General features: G+C 35.3%; 1 protein-coding gene across 2 annotated transcripts in view; it reads left to right on the forward strand.

The window, feature by feature from the left end:
- The window catches only part of LOC106067215 (uncharacterized), a 63762-nt gene that overhangs the window by 25414 nt on the left and 19712 nt on the right, over nucleotides 1–18636 (forward strand). For both annotated transcript variants that reach the window (XM_056017559.1, XM_056017558.1), the window contains exons 13-16: nucleotides 777–815; nucleotides 4854–4892; nucleotides 14773–14921; nucleotides 17308–17427. In XM_056017559.1, coding sequence (XP_055873534.1) covers nucleotides 777–815; nucleotides 4854–4892; nucleotides 14773–14921; nucleotides 17308–17427 — 347 coding nt within the window. The remainder of the gene's footprint in view (nucleotides 1–776; nucleotides 816–4853; nucleotides 4893–14772; nucleotides 14922–17307; nucleotides 17428–18636) is intronic.

An 18636-nucleotide genomic window follows, 5' to 3' on the forward strand; every position in this document is an offset into this window, starting at 1 on the left:
TTTTAAGGAAATGTTTTTTTCCTTGAGGCTTTGAATAAGAGATTGACCCTTTACAAAACCATTACATAATCATTAAAAGGCATCAGTTAGGCCATGTTAATATCTAACTTCAAATTCCCTATTACCTATCCTTTGGTCTGCTAAAACGGTTGGGGCACAATGAAAGATCTGTCAACCTTCTTTCTCCAATTGTCTCTGTTATTAAACTTTGATAGAATTTCATTCTGATATTCTTTCTGAAAATATTAAAACCTTCCTTTTTATCTGTCCGTGTGGACCACTTCAGGGGCTGATTTTGAGTTTAAGTTTCCATACAAACTGTCTTTGTAACCTTGTTTTTATTATGCCTTACGTCCTTTCCGCTTCCTTTTAAACGCGGTCAAATTAAAAAGAAAACAGACCATCCTAACATTTCATTGTAGCAGATACACTAATTCACAAATTTAAAAAGTATGTCAGGTTATTACAATTAAAAAAAACAAACAAACATAGTTTTTTTGGGTCCATAATTAAAAATATATAACGCTAGGGAAATTTCTTAGCTTAGCCGGTGTGTACGGCTAGTTATTTATAGATAGTATTTATTTTTCTAACGACTAGTTCACGTTTGTATAATTATCACATAAAATAACTTACATATATTCCTTTTTAAATGAAGAATATTGTAATTTGAACAATTTTCTTTAATAAATAAAAAGTTGGAAAAAAAAATGCAACTAAATAATGTTTAACAAAAAAAGCCTAAAATGATTTCAAATCGAATACATTCTTTTCAGCGATAATATTCTTTCCAATCAGCATTGGTACTTTAGTAGGTAAGTACGTTTTTATTTTCAGTTATAGCTACATTAAGTGACAGTATGTTAGATACGTACATTTTACATTAGTACTCAAAATTGCAGACATTTTTAATTCATTTTATTATATTTTTAATACAAAAATAATAAGATGAAAGGAATAATCTTATCGACATAATTATCAGGAAGATACAACCTTAAACACACCATAATTATCATGCTAACTTACTTAGTCTTAGATCCTCTCTCACCGTTCGGCGCATAGGGCTAAAAAATGTTCATAAAGATATGTCGCTAGCAATGTCCGAAGCCTCTTTCCGACCGGTGCCCACTGATGGGAGGTCTTCCATGAATGTTTTACACGAGATTATTCGAGAACGTCCACTTCCTCGTAGTGGCCTCCATGACATTGCAAGTCTTAGTATGCGTAAATTCTTTCTGAGAACATTTCCCGAAAATATCATGGTCACATTCTCTAAGTAGTGGAGTACCAGTTTGGAATAGGGTTTAGTTTGAGACCCGAACTCTGTAACTGTCTCCCAAAATCAGTCTTAGACATTTTTACTTAGCCACATTTAGCCTTTTCTCGATTTGAGTAGCAGACTTACATGCCTCGCATGTATACTTTGCTGTTGAAATGACAATTGTAATAATTAAGTAGCTGGATTTTCATCGCTAGTTCAACAGCTTGCCTTTCCTATTTGGCACGCTATGACATGGTAGGCATCCCCATCAGTTATTAGGATGCTGCCTAGGTAAGCGAACAGACCAATATGAATGTGTAAGCCAGGCCTGGTGACGTTTGGTTGAGGGTTTCTTTATAGTTCACTACCCATCTTAGACCCTGTTATTCTTTCGTCAGCAAGTTTTGCTTTTTTTGTCTTTCATTGGTGCTCCGTGTCCAACGTAACCACTCGTTGCTCCAGTGAGGTCTCGGATAATGTCTTTTCTGCATGCTGCTGCTTGTGCATCTTAGCTATTCTGCTCATTCCAGTTCCTTTTATCTCGCCGACAACTTCTCTTTACTATTATACCTGCTTCCCTATATGCTTTTTCTGCGATCCTGTGTTGCATTTTTTTTGGTCTCTTTTACGTTTGGCACCTTTCCTCTCATTGATCAATTTCCATGCTATGCCTTGTTCAATTGTCAAAATATTACCTAGAGCCTTGAATCAGTTTTTAAGTTTCAATTAGAACTGTTTTGCAAAATTACAGTCTTTGAGCTTGTCCACTTAAACGGTCGGGGTCATGTGATTAGTTGTTGTTTTTGGCGATTCCTCACATTTTGTCATTGACAGGGTAGTGGTCTTAGCTAATGTCCTTTTTTCTGGGGGTATGCACGTCGCTTGGAGATGCAAAATATAATTTATTTCGTTGACGTTTTCTCCATTTGGTGATCGCCACGTTTTCTTAAGGATTATAGTGTGTGCTTAAAATATTGCCTCAATGGACAATTTGTTGGATGATGAGAGAGAAAGCAAATGCTCGCCATTTTCGTTAATGTATTCTGCAGAAACAATTGGTGCCATTAGGTATTCAAAGCCAGTTTGGGTGAGTGATGTAATGGAATGGTATTTCGTCAAGGGTGTTTCAAAGTTGAGTTAACCTTGGTGGTATCTTCTTCATCCTCTAATTTTGTTTTGGAGTCGAGCTAAAATATTGCGGTCGCTGACAGGCTTCATAGCTATTGGCGTGGAGGCTGCTAAATAGGACATGAAGATACCTACACCACCAGTGTGTTTTAAATCATGTCCTGAGTATATTATGGTCTTGCCATATTTGATTACTTGTCTACCTAATGTCCATGGAAATCTCACAGAATCTGTAAGATTTTCATGGATGTTCAGAAAACACTTAAAAGTTGGGAAAGTTAACCGCTCTGTTTTAGGATTTTTTTTCTTTCCATGTACTAATTAGGGTCGGTTTCTTTGCATTGAAGGGCTTGCCATCCATTGGGCATAGGACGTTCTATTGGATATAATACAACACAGTCATTGGGTTCAGGCATCCTCGCTGCATGTAAAATTATCTTTCTCAACCGGGCTTTGAACTGGCTGATGGCGGAGTTAGTTATGTTAAATGAAATCAATATGTTTCTTATTGATAAACTGTTAGGTTTTTTATTACTTAATATTAATATTTACATGGTGTTAGGCGCCACAACTCTCAAGTAACGAAATCAAATAACACAGGCGAAATGACAACAATATACGTTAGTCGACGCTGATAGTGAATATCTAACAAGAAATTTAATAATAACAAAAGGAACCATCGAATGTCGTCAAGCTAAATCTCTGCGTTCATAAAAATCTCCCTCTCTTTAACGCCGTCAAGAGTAGTCTGTTTACATCTGTTTATATTTAGCTATTCCTCCTCAAAACCTAGTCTAGTTATTACTAGCCACTAGTCTTTATATAAAAACTTTCCATATTTACAAAAACAAATAACTAATTCCTAATCCTGCATAACAAGGATAGGAGTTCAAACGAAGTCTAGCGATTAATTTGCTTTTTGAAATTTTTTCCAAGTGAAAGACTACAATCCAATTCTTAAAATTAAAAAACGAAATTTAAAAAAAAAGGTATTCAAAATTTCCTCTATTACGAAGTTGAAAACATTTGTAAGAGCAATTACTTTGTTCTTAATATCTAATGAATTTACACACGCCTTTTTTAACCTCATTCCCCCTTTCCCCCCTAAAAACAAATTTTTGTTACGCCCATGTATAAATATACATATATATATATATATATATATATATATATATATATATATATATATATATATATATATATATATATATATATATATATATATAATGTCAAAAATTACGCCAATGTTATGAATCTATTTTGAGTAGCCTATGTAAAATTCTAGTTTGGTAAATTTCGATCGAGTCTTGTAAACATTCAATGTCAGTAGGTCCAGCTTAGGATTTTTCCTAAAACGGTGAGCAAAAATTTTCTCTATTTATTACTTAAATCCTTACCCAATTAATGCGGGAATTTCTAAAAAAAATAAGTACAAGATTTACAATACATTTTTTAAAGAGGATTATACCTGTGTGACCAATAAGCTAAAAACAGTTCTTTCAAAAATATAGATAAATTTTCACATTTCTAGGAAAATTTTTAAAGCCATTTTCGAAATCCGAGTCCATTTTCCACTCATGAAGAGTGTACAAATTGAAACAAGATGAATAGTAAAAAAAAAAAAAAATAAATACATTCAATGAGTATGGCATAACATTATTTTAAGCATGAAACTTAACATCTGTACATATTGCAAGTATAACAACGCAAATAAATTTAGCATCTTTGGTGTCATTATAACAGTTATGAAGCCAACATCTTCTCTCTGGTGTTGCTGTCTCAGAACTAGATTATTAAAATGGATTAAAAGATGAGTCTCATACCCACAATTAAAGTTCAAAACTATGTCTAAAAATGTGCCAAAACAAAAATGAAAAATAATCAACCCTGTATTCTCCTGTCTTCGGTTAATATAACGTCGAATCAAAAGCATTCAGAAATAAAAAGAAAGTGCCACCATGGACACATCAAATATCAAAACCTATAATACATACCTACCTGCAAATATTGATTGTTTGTTTCGAACTTGTTTTCAAGTTGCGCCTTAAAAAGGGGACTAATTCAGCTTATACCATCAATTTTTTTCAAGTACTATTTTTCCCCTGTTTAAGATACCAAGCATAGTAATTAATTCCTAATAGTTAATTAGTTTAGTTAATTTTGTATAATTACGTCTTCTATTGTCAGGTTTTTTCAGACAGAGTTCATATACGTTTTGTAAAAAAAGTTACTAACATTTACCCTGTAGCCAAAAAAACTAAAAAAAATATGTTTATCATTATAAAATTTATAATCTTTTTTATGTTTAATTATCAAAAGTGCTTATTGAAATTTACTACAAAAATTAATTATTTTAATAATAAAACAACAGGTATATTGAAAATGTAAAATTTTAAATATAAATTTAAACCTATTTGTTTTCATTCTAAAACTAATGTAAGGCTTTTTATAAATTATATTACAGCAATGTGGCAATGTAAAATGAAAAGGCATTATGTTAAAGGTAATATTTATATTACATATTTATAACTATAGCTTGTTAAATGCATATATATATATATATATATATATATATATATATATATATATATATATATATATATATATATATATATGTATATGATTGTAATTTGTTTGTTTTTAAAAAGTTCGACAATGTTTTAATGTTATTTAGAGTATTTAAAATGTGAAAAAAAAATATGGGCGTGAACAGGAGCTTATCTGTTGGCTCGCAATACCGATTTTTAAACAGAAATCGATATATATATATATATATATATATATATATATAAAGAGGCAGGAACATGTACACTAAAATATAAATTCGAAGAAAAGACTGACTTTTATCTTTTTATCCTTAAGTATAAACATCGATACATATAAAGTAAATGGTACGAGACAAAGTGCGATATAGCGAGCCCAGGATGTGTATTCTGTTTGGAACAGTTCAACTTATTTTAAATCCGTGAAGAAACAGAGAGGCAGGTAGAGTGATACAGCGGTACAAGACAGGGGCGGACTGGGTATCAAAATCGGCCCGGGCATTACCATATCAACCAGCCCACAAATGGCATGTCATTTTTTATTTTCGGTGGGGGGGGGGGGATTTTTACCCCACTCCGCAATTTATATATATATATTAGTGTGTGTGTGTGTGTGTATGTAATTAATCTTCATTACATTCTGATTTTTCATTCTTTCAAACGTTTTTTTCTACCCTAGAATACTCCCTTCCTATAATTAGTGGAAAGACAGTGCACACCGCCAAAGGGCAGCATGAAAGTCCGGGGGAGCGCTGTGAGCTCGCCCCAGTGGGGTCCGAAGCCCCGGATCCAAGCATTATTTCCGTTATTTTAAGCTTTAAAAATGCATATTCTGAGGTATTTACAGTGCAATTAGCCTGCTACTCTTACGCTAAAAAAATTTCGAAAAACCAAATCTACTATTCAGTGGAGTTTAGCGACTGGTAGACAATGGTAAAATGCTTTAGTTTTTGTATTGGAGGGGGGAGGGAAACCACTAAACCTCTTTTGGCTACGGTCATGAAATTTGGTGACTGTAGTTTGCTTAAGTTGGCTGCACTGGGGCAGTAAGTAAAGTTTCCCTTTCAGACTATGAGGTCTGAGGCAAGTGATGGTTTGAAGACCCTCCCCTCCCGGCTACGCCCTTGTGTTATATTATAGATGTAAGCCTAATTATCTACAAAATATATAAAGTTTGATAATGCATCGAAAACTGGATGTATCCATTCGTAGGATTACATAATGTATTCTGTTTATACATGTATTAGTCTGAAAACTATAAACAATACAATAGCAGCCTAATGAGTTTGAAGCTTTTTGTTATTACTTATAGATTACAGACGATTCTTTAAAAAATAAGATTGTTAAGTCTTACGCATTTCATGTGTCAATCTCGTCATGCATATTGATCTGTGACTTAAAATTTGCTAAATCATTGGTTTTCCTGGCTGACTCAGGCAACCCATTCCATTAAAAGATAATAGTAAGAAGAACGATTAGAGAGGCACTTACTTAGTGTGAAAAGCTCTTGATTCCTCCTAGTACATTCTCAAAAACGCGATTTGTATATGGATATAAAATGTAAATCTCCATTCATTAAATATTGGATGTGACAGCGCTATATAAATTATGGTAAAACTTTTCATCATTAATTACTTTATACTAAGCATAAGTTTGCCATTAATTATAATAGTATAAATTTTCATTTAGATCTAGATTTATTTTTTATTTAAATAATTTTTTTTTGTAACCCTTAAGTGTAGTATTTTTATATCTGTGTTATTAAAAATAAACAAAATGAAATTTACTTCATCTTTTCAAATCGCAGAAAGTAGAGCTTTATACCCATATTGAGCTGTGAATAAGTTGGGTGGTTTGCAATTTCGCGGCTGTGTGTAATGTGTATGTGTTAAAGTTAATTTCTATTAAGTATTGTTAAAGAGCTAATTGTCGAGCCTATTTTTTTTTTTTTTAATTTTTATTTTTTTTTAATTTTTAATTATTTTTTGTTGCGTTTTCTTACTTAACCTCACTCATCCCTCTTTTTGGTTAAATTTCATTGGAACCATTAAAAGACGGGGGAGGGAAGGAGCAAAAAAAAATGGGAGTGCGATCAAAGGCCCATGCCGACCAGCAAAATGATTAGGCCAAACACAACCTCGAAGACATCAAAGCAGTCCATGCCGCTCGTGCGGTCTAACGTTTTGCAAATGGTAATACGTACAGTGTAGGCCTATAGTGTATTTTTTTTTAAATTCTTGTTTAATTTCAAACAAAATTAATTGTAATAAGAATTTTAAAAAAAACAACAAGAAAACGTGTTCGAGCCTTTGTGTCTTGCTGCTGTCACTTTTTTTTTAAGTTGTCTTCATGGAATTTTTTTTCTTTGGTCGCGACCAGACCGTCCCATTTGGTACCGGCCCACCGGGCATTTGCCCGCTTGCCCATATAGCCAGTCCGCCCCTGGTACAAGAGTTAGTAGAGCAGTACAGTTGTTAAAGGTAAATCATTTCTATAGCCAGTGTTAGATGTTGCCAATTGAAGGCTGCAATTTATTTTATCTACATAAAATTGTTACATTATTTTGGAGCATTGAGTTGGCGAGTTCTTTGAGTTGTTACCCTCATGCGGTGATGTTTGCAGAAAGCCTGAATATCTAGAATCATTACATCTGGTGTCAGAAGTAAAATTTACTGCCTTGTCTGAAACTACTACACTAACCTGGATTAAAACAACAGCAGAAAGAACTCTTTGAAAGACGAATGAAGACAAGTGAAACTATACAAGCAGCTTTCGTAAAGACCTGGTGGGAAAAAAAGGATAATCCGGACACCTATATGTTTAAAGTAAAACCAAATATGGAAGAAATAGAACGGGCGGGGTCATGACGTGTCGTGAGAACAATGTGGGCCAAGTCCAATAAACAGACCTGTGTCAAACTCAAACAATGTGGGCCAAGTCCAATAAACAGACCTGTGTCAGACTCAAACAATGTGGGCCAAGTCCAATAAACAGACCTGTGTCAGACTCAAACAATGTGGGCCAAGTCCAATAAACAGACCTGTATCAGACTCAAACAATGTGGGCCAAGTCCAATAAACAGACCTGTGTCAGACTCAAACAATGTGGGCCAAGTTCAATAAACAGACCTGTATCAGACTCAAACAATGTGGGCCAAGTCCAACAAACAGACCTGTGTCAGACTCAAACAATGTGGGCCAGTCCAATAAACAGACCTGTGTCAGACTCAAACAATGTGGGCCAAGTCCAACAAACAGACCTGTGTCAGACTCAAACAATGTGGGCCAAGTCCAACAAACAGACCTGTGTCAGACTCAAACAAAAGACTTAAGGACGAGGTAGTAAATATTCTGATCGACTAGAGTGACTTAAAGACAAAAGAACCGAGTTAAACATCTTGATTTCATAGCGATATTCTTGTATAATTTTGTAGTGTCAAATAACTCATCATTACTACTGGTTTTATTTTTTACTTACGTTGATACTTAACCACTGTTTATCAGTCCAGGATGCGACACAGCTAGACAGACGTCTGGTGAGCGTGACGTAGTCTAGTAATATAACATTTTAACCTGTTCACTAACCCACTTTGACGGCCCTCGTGTACTCCGTGTATGTGTGGCTTGTTTGGGTTCTAGGGGACGATTATTCTGAATTCGCAAAACTCTGAGCCATTAAAGATATATTGGAAGTAGGCACACAACAAAACAGAAAATGGATAAAGATACAAAACTTAAAGATACACTGATAAATTTATTACATAAAATGTACCTAGAAGAAAGGGGTGGGGGTGTATCTATCTCAATCCAAAGTCACTGTGATCTTTTGTAGGCAAAGTACGGTGGGTGGCCGGCTACAGTGAGCACGGAGAGTGCTGCAGGAAGAGCTAATCTGCCGCGGGCAGCGTTATCAATAGGATCGGTTAATTAAGTTGCGATCGAGTAGGCGAATGCTGCGAAGTATCGCTTAGGCACGTAGTTTCAATTGGGCACGTAGTTTCAATTGGGTACCAAATAGATGCGTAAAAGCAAATAGACATGTAGTATCCTATAGCATATAGCGTCAGATAGGCAGACACCTGAGGAGGGAAGATGCGAATAAACATAGAGAAGTTAGGACATGTCTCTCATGCATTTTATCGATGCCATCGACTGAGGTAAAATCGTCAGATTGGTAATATTGCTTTTCAGTAAAATGGGGAGATGATGACAAATCGAGTAGCTGAACTAGATGGCAGACAGTAACAATATAAAATGTAAAATGTAAGGGAGACTTCTGACACCAGTGTTACGATCTTCTCAATCAGGCCTTCTGCAATCACTACTTAACAACACAACAGCACATCTAACACAAGAACTTGACAACAAGAGCTTCAAGTAACAAAGTGGCGGTTTAATGACAAATACATCGACAGACAATTCAACACAATTGGCTACATCAAATTCAAATGCTTTCTTAAACTTAACAGAACTACCTAAGTTAACATTACTAGTCTTTCTAGCTCGTACAGCTACATTTTCGAGGACTCAAAGGTACCACAGTCCTTATGCCTTGCTGTTCTGGACTCAACTGTCTATTGTTACACACTCTCGCTAGTCCGTGCAGGCTGTTGATCACATGACAACAACATGCGTCATATTTGCGTGAACTAGCAGTACTGTCCCTTATCTATCGATAGCCGTTGACCCGTTGACCTGTGTGATTGGCCTGAGTCGTGTGTATCAGTAGGCCGCACACACATTAACCCTTTCATTCCGCCAATGGAGTTACAACAATACATACATAAATACATACATACATACATACAGAAAGACAGACAGAGAGACAGACCGACATACATACATACATACATACAATCATACAATCATACATGCGATCATACATACAATCAAACATACAAACATACATGCATACTTGCATACATACATACATACATACATACAAACATAAATACATACATACATAAATAAATACTTACATACATACAGACATGCATAAATACATACATACATACATACAATCATTCATACATACATACAATCATACATACATGCAATCATACATACATACAACCATACATACAATCATACATACAATCACACTTACAATCATACATACATACAATCATACATACATACCGACAGACAGACAGATATAAAGACAGACAGACTGAGTGACAGACAGACAGACATAGAGATAGACAGACAGAGATATATAAATACATACAATCATACATACATACATACAATCATACATACAATCATACATACATACAATCATACATACATAAAATCAAACATACATATAATCAAACATACATCCATACATACAATCATACATACATAAAATCATACATACATAAAATCATACATACATATAATCAAACATACATCCATACATACAATCATACATACATAAAATCAAACATACATATAATCAAACATACATCCATCCATACATACATACATACATACATACATACATCCATACAAACAATCATACATACAATTATACATACAATCAAACATTCATACATACATGCATACATACATGCATAGATACATGCATACATTCTTCATACATACATACATACAATCATACATGCATACAATCATACATGCATTCAATCATACATACATACAATCATACATACATATAATCATACATACAAACATACATACATACATACAATCATACAATCATGTATATAAACATATATTTATTCATTCACATTTCATTATACTTTTTTAAAAATTCAAACAAACATTAAGCTTAATTGTCAATTAGTATAAAACTGGTACCTTTTTTTTTCAACATTTAAGCAAGTTTTGTTAAAAGAAAAAAAAATATTTCCTATCCCAAGATTGTGCACTCAAATAGATATGACTTTGTTTAACTTTTAATTTTTAACAATGAGTTACTTTTAGCTGATTTATTTCAAAATGCAATTGTTTAAAATGCGTGAATACTTTACCATTGTAAAAAATGCTAAATTGTTTGTTTACTCTTAATTTCATTTTCCTAATTAATCATATAATTTTTCAAATATAGTACCAGGTGACCGAGCCTCGCTCGGTTGAATAATTTGTTGAGGAAATATATTTACTTTTTTAAAAAACATTTGTGAAATGCCAACAATGAGCGAAGGAGTAATGTCTATTAATCCATTAAGAATTCATAAGAAAAGATACAGTCAAGAAAACTATAATTGGCTTGGAATAAAGTATCTGCAGTGTAATTTCTCAAATGGTTAAGTCCAGACATTAATATTGCAATTAGTATATTCATTTAGACTGTAGTCCAAAATATATCAAGTGATGCAATATCTCCTAGAGCAAAACGAAAATAAATTGCAAAAAGACTTTTAAAAAAACATCGCGTTAGTATTCTTAAGAGCAATTCATTAAATTAATTTTTGGACAAAAACGTCGGAGCAGTCAACGAATTTGCAGACGCTGCCGCTTCTTTTCTTTAATATAAAAAAAAGTCATGTTCCATAACTTATCCAATAAAATCTACTTAGCCCCAAAGATCCCCCTTTTATGGACATCATCGTAACGTGGTAGACATATTCACATATCCAGGAAGCACAGAGTCGAATGACGCGTCGTTTTCAAGGGAAGTTGATAAACGTCTGGTCAAGGCCTGTAGTGCTTTTGGACTATTTCAGGAGTGAGTTAGCTGAATAAATTGCTCCGCAAGTCTACAAAAATCAGTGTCTACCAAGCAGTTGTGCTCTCAGCCAGACATATGGATCTTAGACAAGGGTACTATACAGAAAGCAACTAAAATTTCTTGAACGCTTTAACCAAAACTATTTTCGCTCCATCATGGAAGACCACACTTAAAACAGCTAACGCCGGAATGGGTAGTATAGATGGACTTCTTATGGTCCGAAAGTTCCGCTGGAGGAAGCACTATCCCATATGTGGGTTGAGACAAACGTTTGCAAAAGGCAGTCTTTTTAGTGAGCTCAAAGGTGATAAACGTAGTAGAGATGTCCCACAGAAACGCTTTAAGGGTAGGGGAAACACTTGGAGACTATTTTTTTATTTGTGCTTCAAATTTAATGATATTATACAGGAATGTTATGTATGAGTAACCCATCAAAAATATATAGAAAAAAAAAAGTTCAAAAATGTTGTTGCTATGGCAAAGGCGCCATTTTTGTTTTGTACACATACTCTTATAAAAAAGCTACCTACTTTTGCATTTCTTATTTTCTTTTGAAAATTTGCAGGGTTTTAGGAAAATATAATTGCTATTGAAGTGTCAGATTACTGTTTTAAATTTTAAATTGTATTTATTTTTTTTCCTGCCCCTATACGGACAAGTTTGTTTTTTTTTTACAAGAAAAGTGCAAATATTTTTATACAAACAGGGCTGCCGCGAGGGTTGTGGCCGCCTGCGTGCGAAATTTAAAATGCCCCCCCCCTTTTTATTGAAAAAAAAGTCCATAAAAACTGAGCTGGACACTGTTTCAAAAGTGCCCTTTGATTTAAATATAGTTTTTGTAGACCATTCCATTATTTCCTATTCATATTCTTTTAAGTACAACTACCCCGGGCATGCTACCCTGCCTCGTAGTGGCGCCCAGGTGGAAACGATCGTATGGGGAAACTATTAGGCTTAAGGGTAGCAAAACAAGACTCCCGTGGGGGTGCCTAAAGGGGTGCGAGAGCATCCTCATTGCACTGCTCCGAGTTGTAAAAAAGCTCCCACAACCTTGTCACAATCCAGGCGCTGCTCCTTAAGGGGCCGTTACATAATAAATGGCGTGTCCCGCAAGGTTAGCCTGGTATAGAAAGAAAAATGGCGGGGGTCTTAGTAGATCTATACGCGGCCTCTTGCTTCGAGTTTGACCCACCCGCGAGACAAAACAGTGTACACTGTTCTCATTCAGGCCGGTGAGAGGGAGCTCTTGTTCACTTTTGCTTGCCTAGAGTTCCAAGAGCCGAAGGCTCAACTTTACCTGACAGTTTAAGAAGAAGTAGAAGAAGTACAACTACAAACTATGCACTAAGAACAATTTCGGAATGTACGTGCCTTCAGACATCTTACATTTTGGTTCTACCTGATAAACATTCAAAATTTATCTCGCTCTGGCTACTGGCTTATGCTCCTGTATTTGCGACTATTATAATTGATGTGCTGCGGCGGGTATATTACAATGAACAGTGTAAATGATCATGATCTATATACAATTTCTCGATAACTTTGTATGCTCAACAGTGTTAGGATATGTTCACGTGTTTGTTATTGTAAGTTAAAGCATAAGCCGAAAAAAAAAAGTGAAAGGGGAGCAATTTTGTAAGTCTCTCTTGCCAGTACATAGCCTCTCCACAGCAAGTCCTATGCAGTACCTCCTCGTGGTGGCAGATGGAAACTCTTGCCAGTACATAGCCTCTCCACAGCAAGTCCTATGCAGTACCTCCTCGTGGTGGCAGATGGAAACTCTTGCCAGTACATAGCCTCTCCACAGCAAGTCCTATGCAGTACCTCCTCGTGGTGGCAGATGGAAACTCTTGCCAGTACATAGCCTCTCCACAGCAAGTCCTATGCAGTACCTCCTCGTGGTGGCAGATGGAAACTGAGGCTGCGAAGCCTCAGGCCAAACTGCAAGGGTCTCGGAGGAGGTTTGGCCCCAAGATGTGAGGCAGGCATGGCCCGTGGGCGTGCGGACACGCCATGTTGCCCACAAACCAAACCCCTAGCTATAGGTCAATAGCCGCACTGCCTTGTGTGTGTGTCCCTGTAAGGTCTAAGGCTAAGGGAGTAAACCCTAACAGAAAATCCGGTCCTGGAGCCCCGTAGGCGGGGGGACAGTAGTAAGACTACTGCTCTCTGGCCACCTGTCCCCAAATTGTGATGGCTCGCCATCCCTTTGGACCCGGTCAGTATGGAAGAGAGGCGTGTGCTGACGTGTGGGAAGCCCACCACTCACAAATTTACCGCCCAGGCTTTCCCCCAGCAATGGAGAGGTCACTCCATCTCTGACAGTAATGTCTTTGAAAAAACACGGAGAGTGGTAGTTACCGGTGATAAGTTCCTAGCTGATTGGCGTAAGCTGGAATGCCAGGGACCACTCTTGACGGTTGGAGGGGCTTTCTAGCCTTACTGGATAGCTACTGCCTGCCTTAAGCCGAGCAGCCCTCGGACAATAAAGTGCTATCCCGCCACAGCTTGCCGCACCACTAGGTACTTGGTGCTAAGACAAAATCAAAAAGCAAGCTGCTCACCCGCACCTGCAAATACAATCAAAAGAAAATACAAAGTCAATAATCCAAAGTACAAGTCACTTATACAATGACCTGAAATAAAATATAGTAAGGCAGTGTTTCTCACATTTCCTCCCTAGATAACATCAAGAATCTGGAGCCCAGATGAACGAAGTAGACTTCCACAGTGAGGTCCTTGAGTTTTTTAAGAATGAAATAAAAAAGAAAAGAAATTCTGTCACAATGTTTAGGTTTTATTTTTAATTTATATTAATTTAACACTGTGTATCCACAGTTACGTCATGAAAGTTTACTAAAACATTTTTCTTTTCGGAAATAGTGTTTCGTACTTAATTAATTTCAAAACGTTGTAAAAAGTTCTTCCTGGAGATAGAATTGAAGATGCAGCAGGTTTTCGCTCAAGTCGGCTTTATTTTAGAAAAACATATACCGTCATTATTTTCCACTGTTGTACTTAGGCGATAATTTTTTCTCGTTAAATCCTGGACAACTGGTCAAACAAGCTTTTATTTGTGATAGTTTGAAATGTTTTTAACTTTAATGTTGTTTTTTTTCGTTAATCACATGTTGTTGTTTTTATTTCGTGCTTTTCAACTGACAGGAAAATCTGCTCCATCTGTCGATGTTCTGAAATGTTGGATAAAAGGGAACCCAATGAAAAACAAAAATGTTTTTGTATTGACGGATCCTGAAGAACATGACGACAGAAAGTTTATAGTAAAAGAGAATGTCTTTACAGATGACAGAAAGGTATTATTATTTTAAATGTTTTTTCAAAAGACGATATATTAAGCATATAATGAAACATGTTTTAAAATAATACTAATTGACACAATTACACGATTTGCTTTGGAGAGTAGTGTTGTTTCTCAAAAGGCGTCTCAAAGTGAGTTCACATGTTCCTCTGTCTATCATAGTCAATCTCTTCTTCAGTTTAACAGTTTAATATGTTCACACTTAAAACAAGTAATCCAGTGTTGAACAAATTCATATATATTATTTATACAAAAAATAGTATCATACATTTACTGACCTACAATAATAGTGTTAAATAAATGAAGCACAATAACTACCGAGCGCAGAATAACGACCACTGAATAATGACCCAGACAGTTTTACTTTTTTATTTTCTGATTAACCCTTTCTTTGAACCTTCAAACTTTGAAAATCTTTCTAACTCTCACCTACTTGTGTACATTAATATATGTTAAAGTTTTTTTTTAAGTTTGACAATATACTGAAAGTCTTGACCACTGGCGGATCCAGGGGGCGGTAGTGGCGATCCGCAATTTGTATACGAATTTATTAGTTATGTTAATAATATATACTAATTGTTTATATTTCAACCTATTTTTAGAGTATTTCGCCCCACCCCCTCTAGTATGTTTTTCGATTAGTTGGGATGTGGAGGTGGCGATGGCATCAATTCCGCCCCTCCCCACCACTATAAACTTGCGAGTGGGGGGGGGGGGGCGGTGTAATTTATTAGTAGAAATGATAGCTCGTTAACAGAAACAATTAAATATCTATATAAATAAAACTTGTTATTGATATTTCAACCGATATTTATATTATGTCATTTCTCTGTTAGATAAATTTTGTGGGGAAAAGGTGGGGGGGAGCGGTTCTTCTTTTATTTACTAAATTATACTTAGTTTAATTACTGTATAATTTTTATATTAAATCGCTACACTTCTGGTATCTTAGCCGATTCGGTGAGGGGGGGGGGGGGGCAATTGCTTCTACTGCCCACCCCACTCTAGCTCTGAGTGGGGGGGGGGGTGCGATCCTATTTTTATGAAGAAATCATAGTTTGTTAACAATGGCGATCTCAAGGAATGCTTGTTTAGGAAAGCAGGCTTGGGGCTCTGTTATAATCAGCCTGATTTGTTTTGGTGTGGTCCGTGCATTAATGGCATTGTGAATGTTTGTGTGTGTGTGTTTTGCGAGGCCTTGATCAAATTTTGTCACCGAGCTTAAGGTGTGATATATCTCATTTGAATAATATGTTCAACTTGTGTTTGATTGGTAAATACTATTAATATTTATTCATCATTCATACCATAATATTCAGTCATTCGTTACATTGTTCAACTTACACTCTTGTTGTTAACTCATGTAAGTTAACCTATCGTTATCATTAATAGTGTTCCTTTTGAACAATTGTTGTTCAGTTGAATGTCATTTAGTTGATGTTTATTAAGCCATAGTTTTACATATTATTACACTTTGCTTTGGTTTATACTGTTGAGGTGGGGAGGAACCCGGGAATAGAATGCACTTATGTCTACTTCTAGATCAATGAGCTGGAAACCCACCTGACACCCACTGGTGGAGCTTACAGCGCTCCCCCAGACCCTCTAGCTGTCAAGAGAAATGCCTCAACATGGCTTTTTTCTTTTTTAGTTTTCGCCAAAGTTTGAGAAACACTGCTTTTTTCTTTTTTTTTTTACAAAAATGTAATATATATATATATATATGTGTGTGTGCTCTACGCGCGTTTATGCTTATGTTAGGGTTTACTGAGCATTAGGGTTAGGGTTTGGAAAAATTTGACCTCCCCCCCCCCACTCCAAAGTTTTGGATCCGCTAGTGGTCTTTACCCGTATTTCCATTCAATATAAACATACTGTATGACTTATTAACCAGGTAAGTTTTCATACGCTTTGTAAGGAACGAAGTATGCGCCCTACAGTAAAAATAGTAATTAAGATATCTGAATATTTTTTATCAAAAACAAAATAAACCACCAAAATATTTTAAAAAAACGTTTAATCAAAATTACCAATGGCAATAACTATATTATGTAGTTATTTGATTATACCAGAATTTAATTTTAGTTAAGTCTTTTTTAAGCTACTGGCACAAACATCGATGTCTATATTTGATAAACAAATAATTTTAAAACAGATATCTTTACAAAGCTCTAATCAATGTATTAAAAAAAAAAGGATTTAAAACAGAAGGTATAAAAATAAAATATTATTTTCAAAAAAATTAAAATTTTTATATAAGCTTAAAGGGAAGTTTATTATTAATAGTGTGATGAAAAAAGTTTACTTGATAAGAATTCAGAAAATGTATCAATAATTTAAAAAAAAATGAAAATAATGCTAATGTTTATCATCTATTTCAGTTTTATTATTACGTAAACAATGAGCTGTTACAAGGTTTGAAACATGAAAACTTGATCTCCTTCTATGGTTACATTGAGGAGTCTAACTTGATATTAACATTCTTCGACTACATGCCAGCAGTGAGTCTTCTCTTTATTTTTTGCTTGTTGCTTTGATTTTCTTTATAATTGTATTTTATCTTTTTCAGCTCTCTCTATATTTACCTCTCTTTTGATTTTTTTATATGTTAATTAATAGTGTTATGAACATAATAATAATAATAATAATTAAGCTTGTTTTCGATTCCGAAGATTAGTGAGGAATGTAGAATGTAGTATTGAACAGAATAACAAAGTCGAATACCATGTCCACTTAGTATGACTTTCATACACAACACACATTTCGTGAACACATTCATACGGACAAGTTACAAGCACATGTAAACAAAAGAACGACAACCAATACAGTATACAATATTCATAACATTCACCCCCGGTTCAAATTGTGCTTACTAATATTATAAACGGCGAAAGTATTAGGTAAACGCAGATAAATAATAGAGATTCAACTAAACAAACAATGTAGAATAGCATGGCTTGCTTTGACATGTTGATACAGCACGAAAGATCAAATAGCGTGTTAAAATATAACATGATAGATCAAATATCTTATTAAAGTTAAGTGACAAAGTAAAATCAAGATAGTTAAATAACCAAATGTCATTTTGGAGACTAGTATTGATAAATAGAATGTCAGCTTAAGATTTCTAGTAAGCTGATGAGCTTTTACTCTTTGTAACTGGGCCTAGTTCTCATTATTCTAAGATTGTATCTATGCGTAGTTTCATCGGCTTGAGGTGTTTGAGGTCTTGCTATGTCTTCAGTGGTTGTGGTGGTGGTTTCTTCAGCCATCATAGAATCAGTAGGTTGATTCCTGGGAGGCGAGCTTTGGACGGGGCAGCCAATGTCAAGCTCTGTTCCACTCTGATTCTCATTTTCTATAACTTTTTGTTCCTCCCTAGGGACTAACATTCGTAATGAGACTGTTTCCTCTCGGCCGTTTGGTGTTCGGATAACAGCGAACTGAGGATTGCATATTACTAAATCAACTTCTTCTGTTATGAAATCATATTTAGACTATCTAATTTTTTTTATCAGCAGAACAGAACCCGGACAAGTCAACCATGTTGGCAAAGATGTCGCAGAACCACTTCTTCGGTTGAACCCAAGAAGTCGTTCATGTGGTGTCCTGTTAGTTGTAGTGCATAGTAATGACCGGATGGACTGCAGAGCATCAATTAATACTAGTTCCCATTTGGCTATGTCCAATTCCTTAGAATGTAAAGCCAA

This window comes from Biomphalaria glabrata, chromosome 18 (genome assembly GCF_947242115.1).
Source record: "Biomphalaria glabrata chromosome 18, xgBioGlab47.1, whole genome shotgun sequence".
In the NCBI taxonomy this organism is placed as follows: Eukaryota; Metazoa; Mollusca; class Gastropoda; family Planorbidae; genus Biomphalaria; species Biomphalaria glabrata.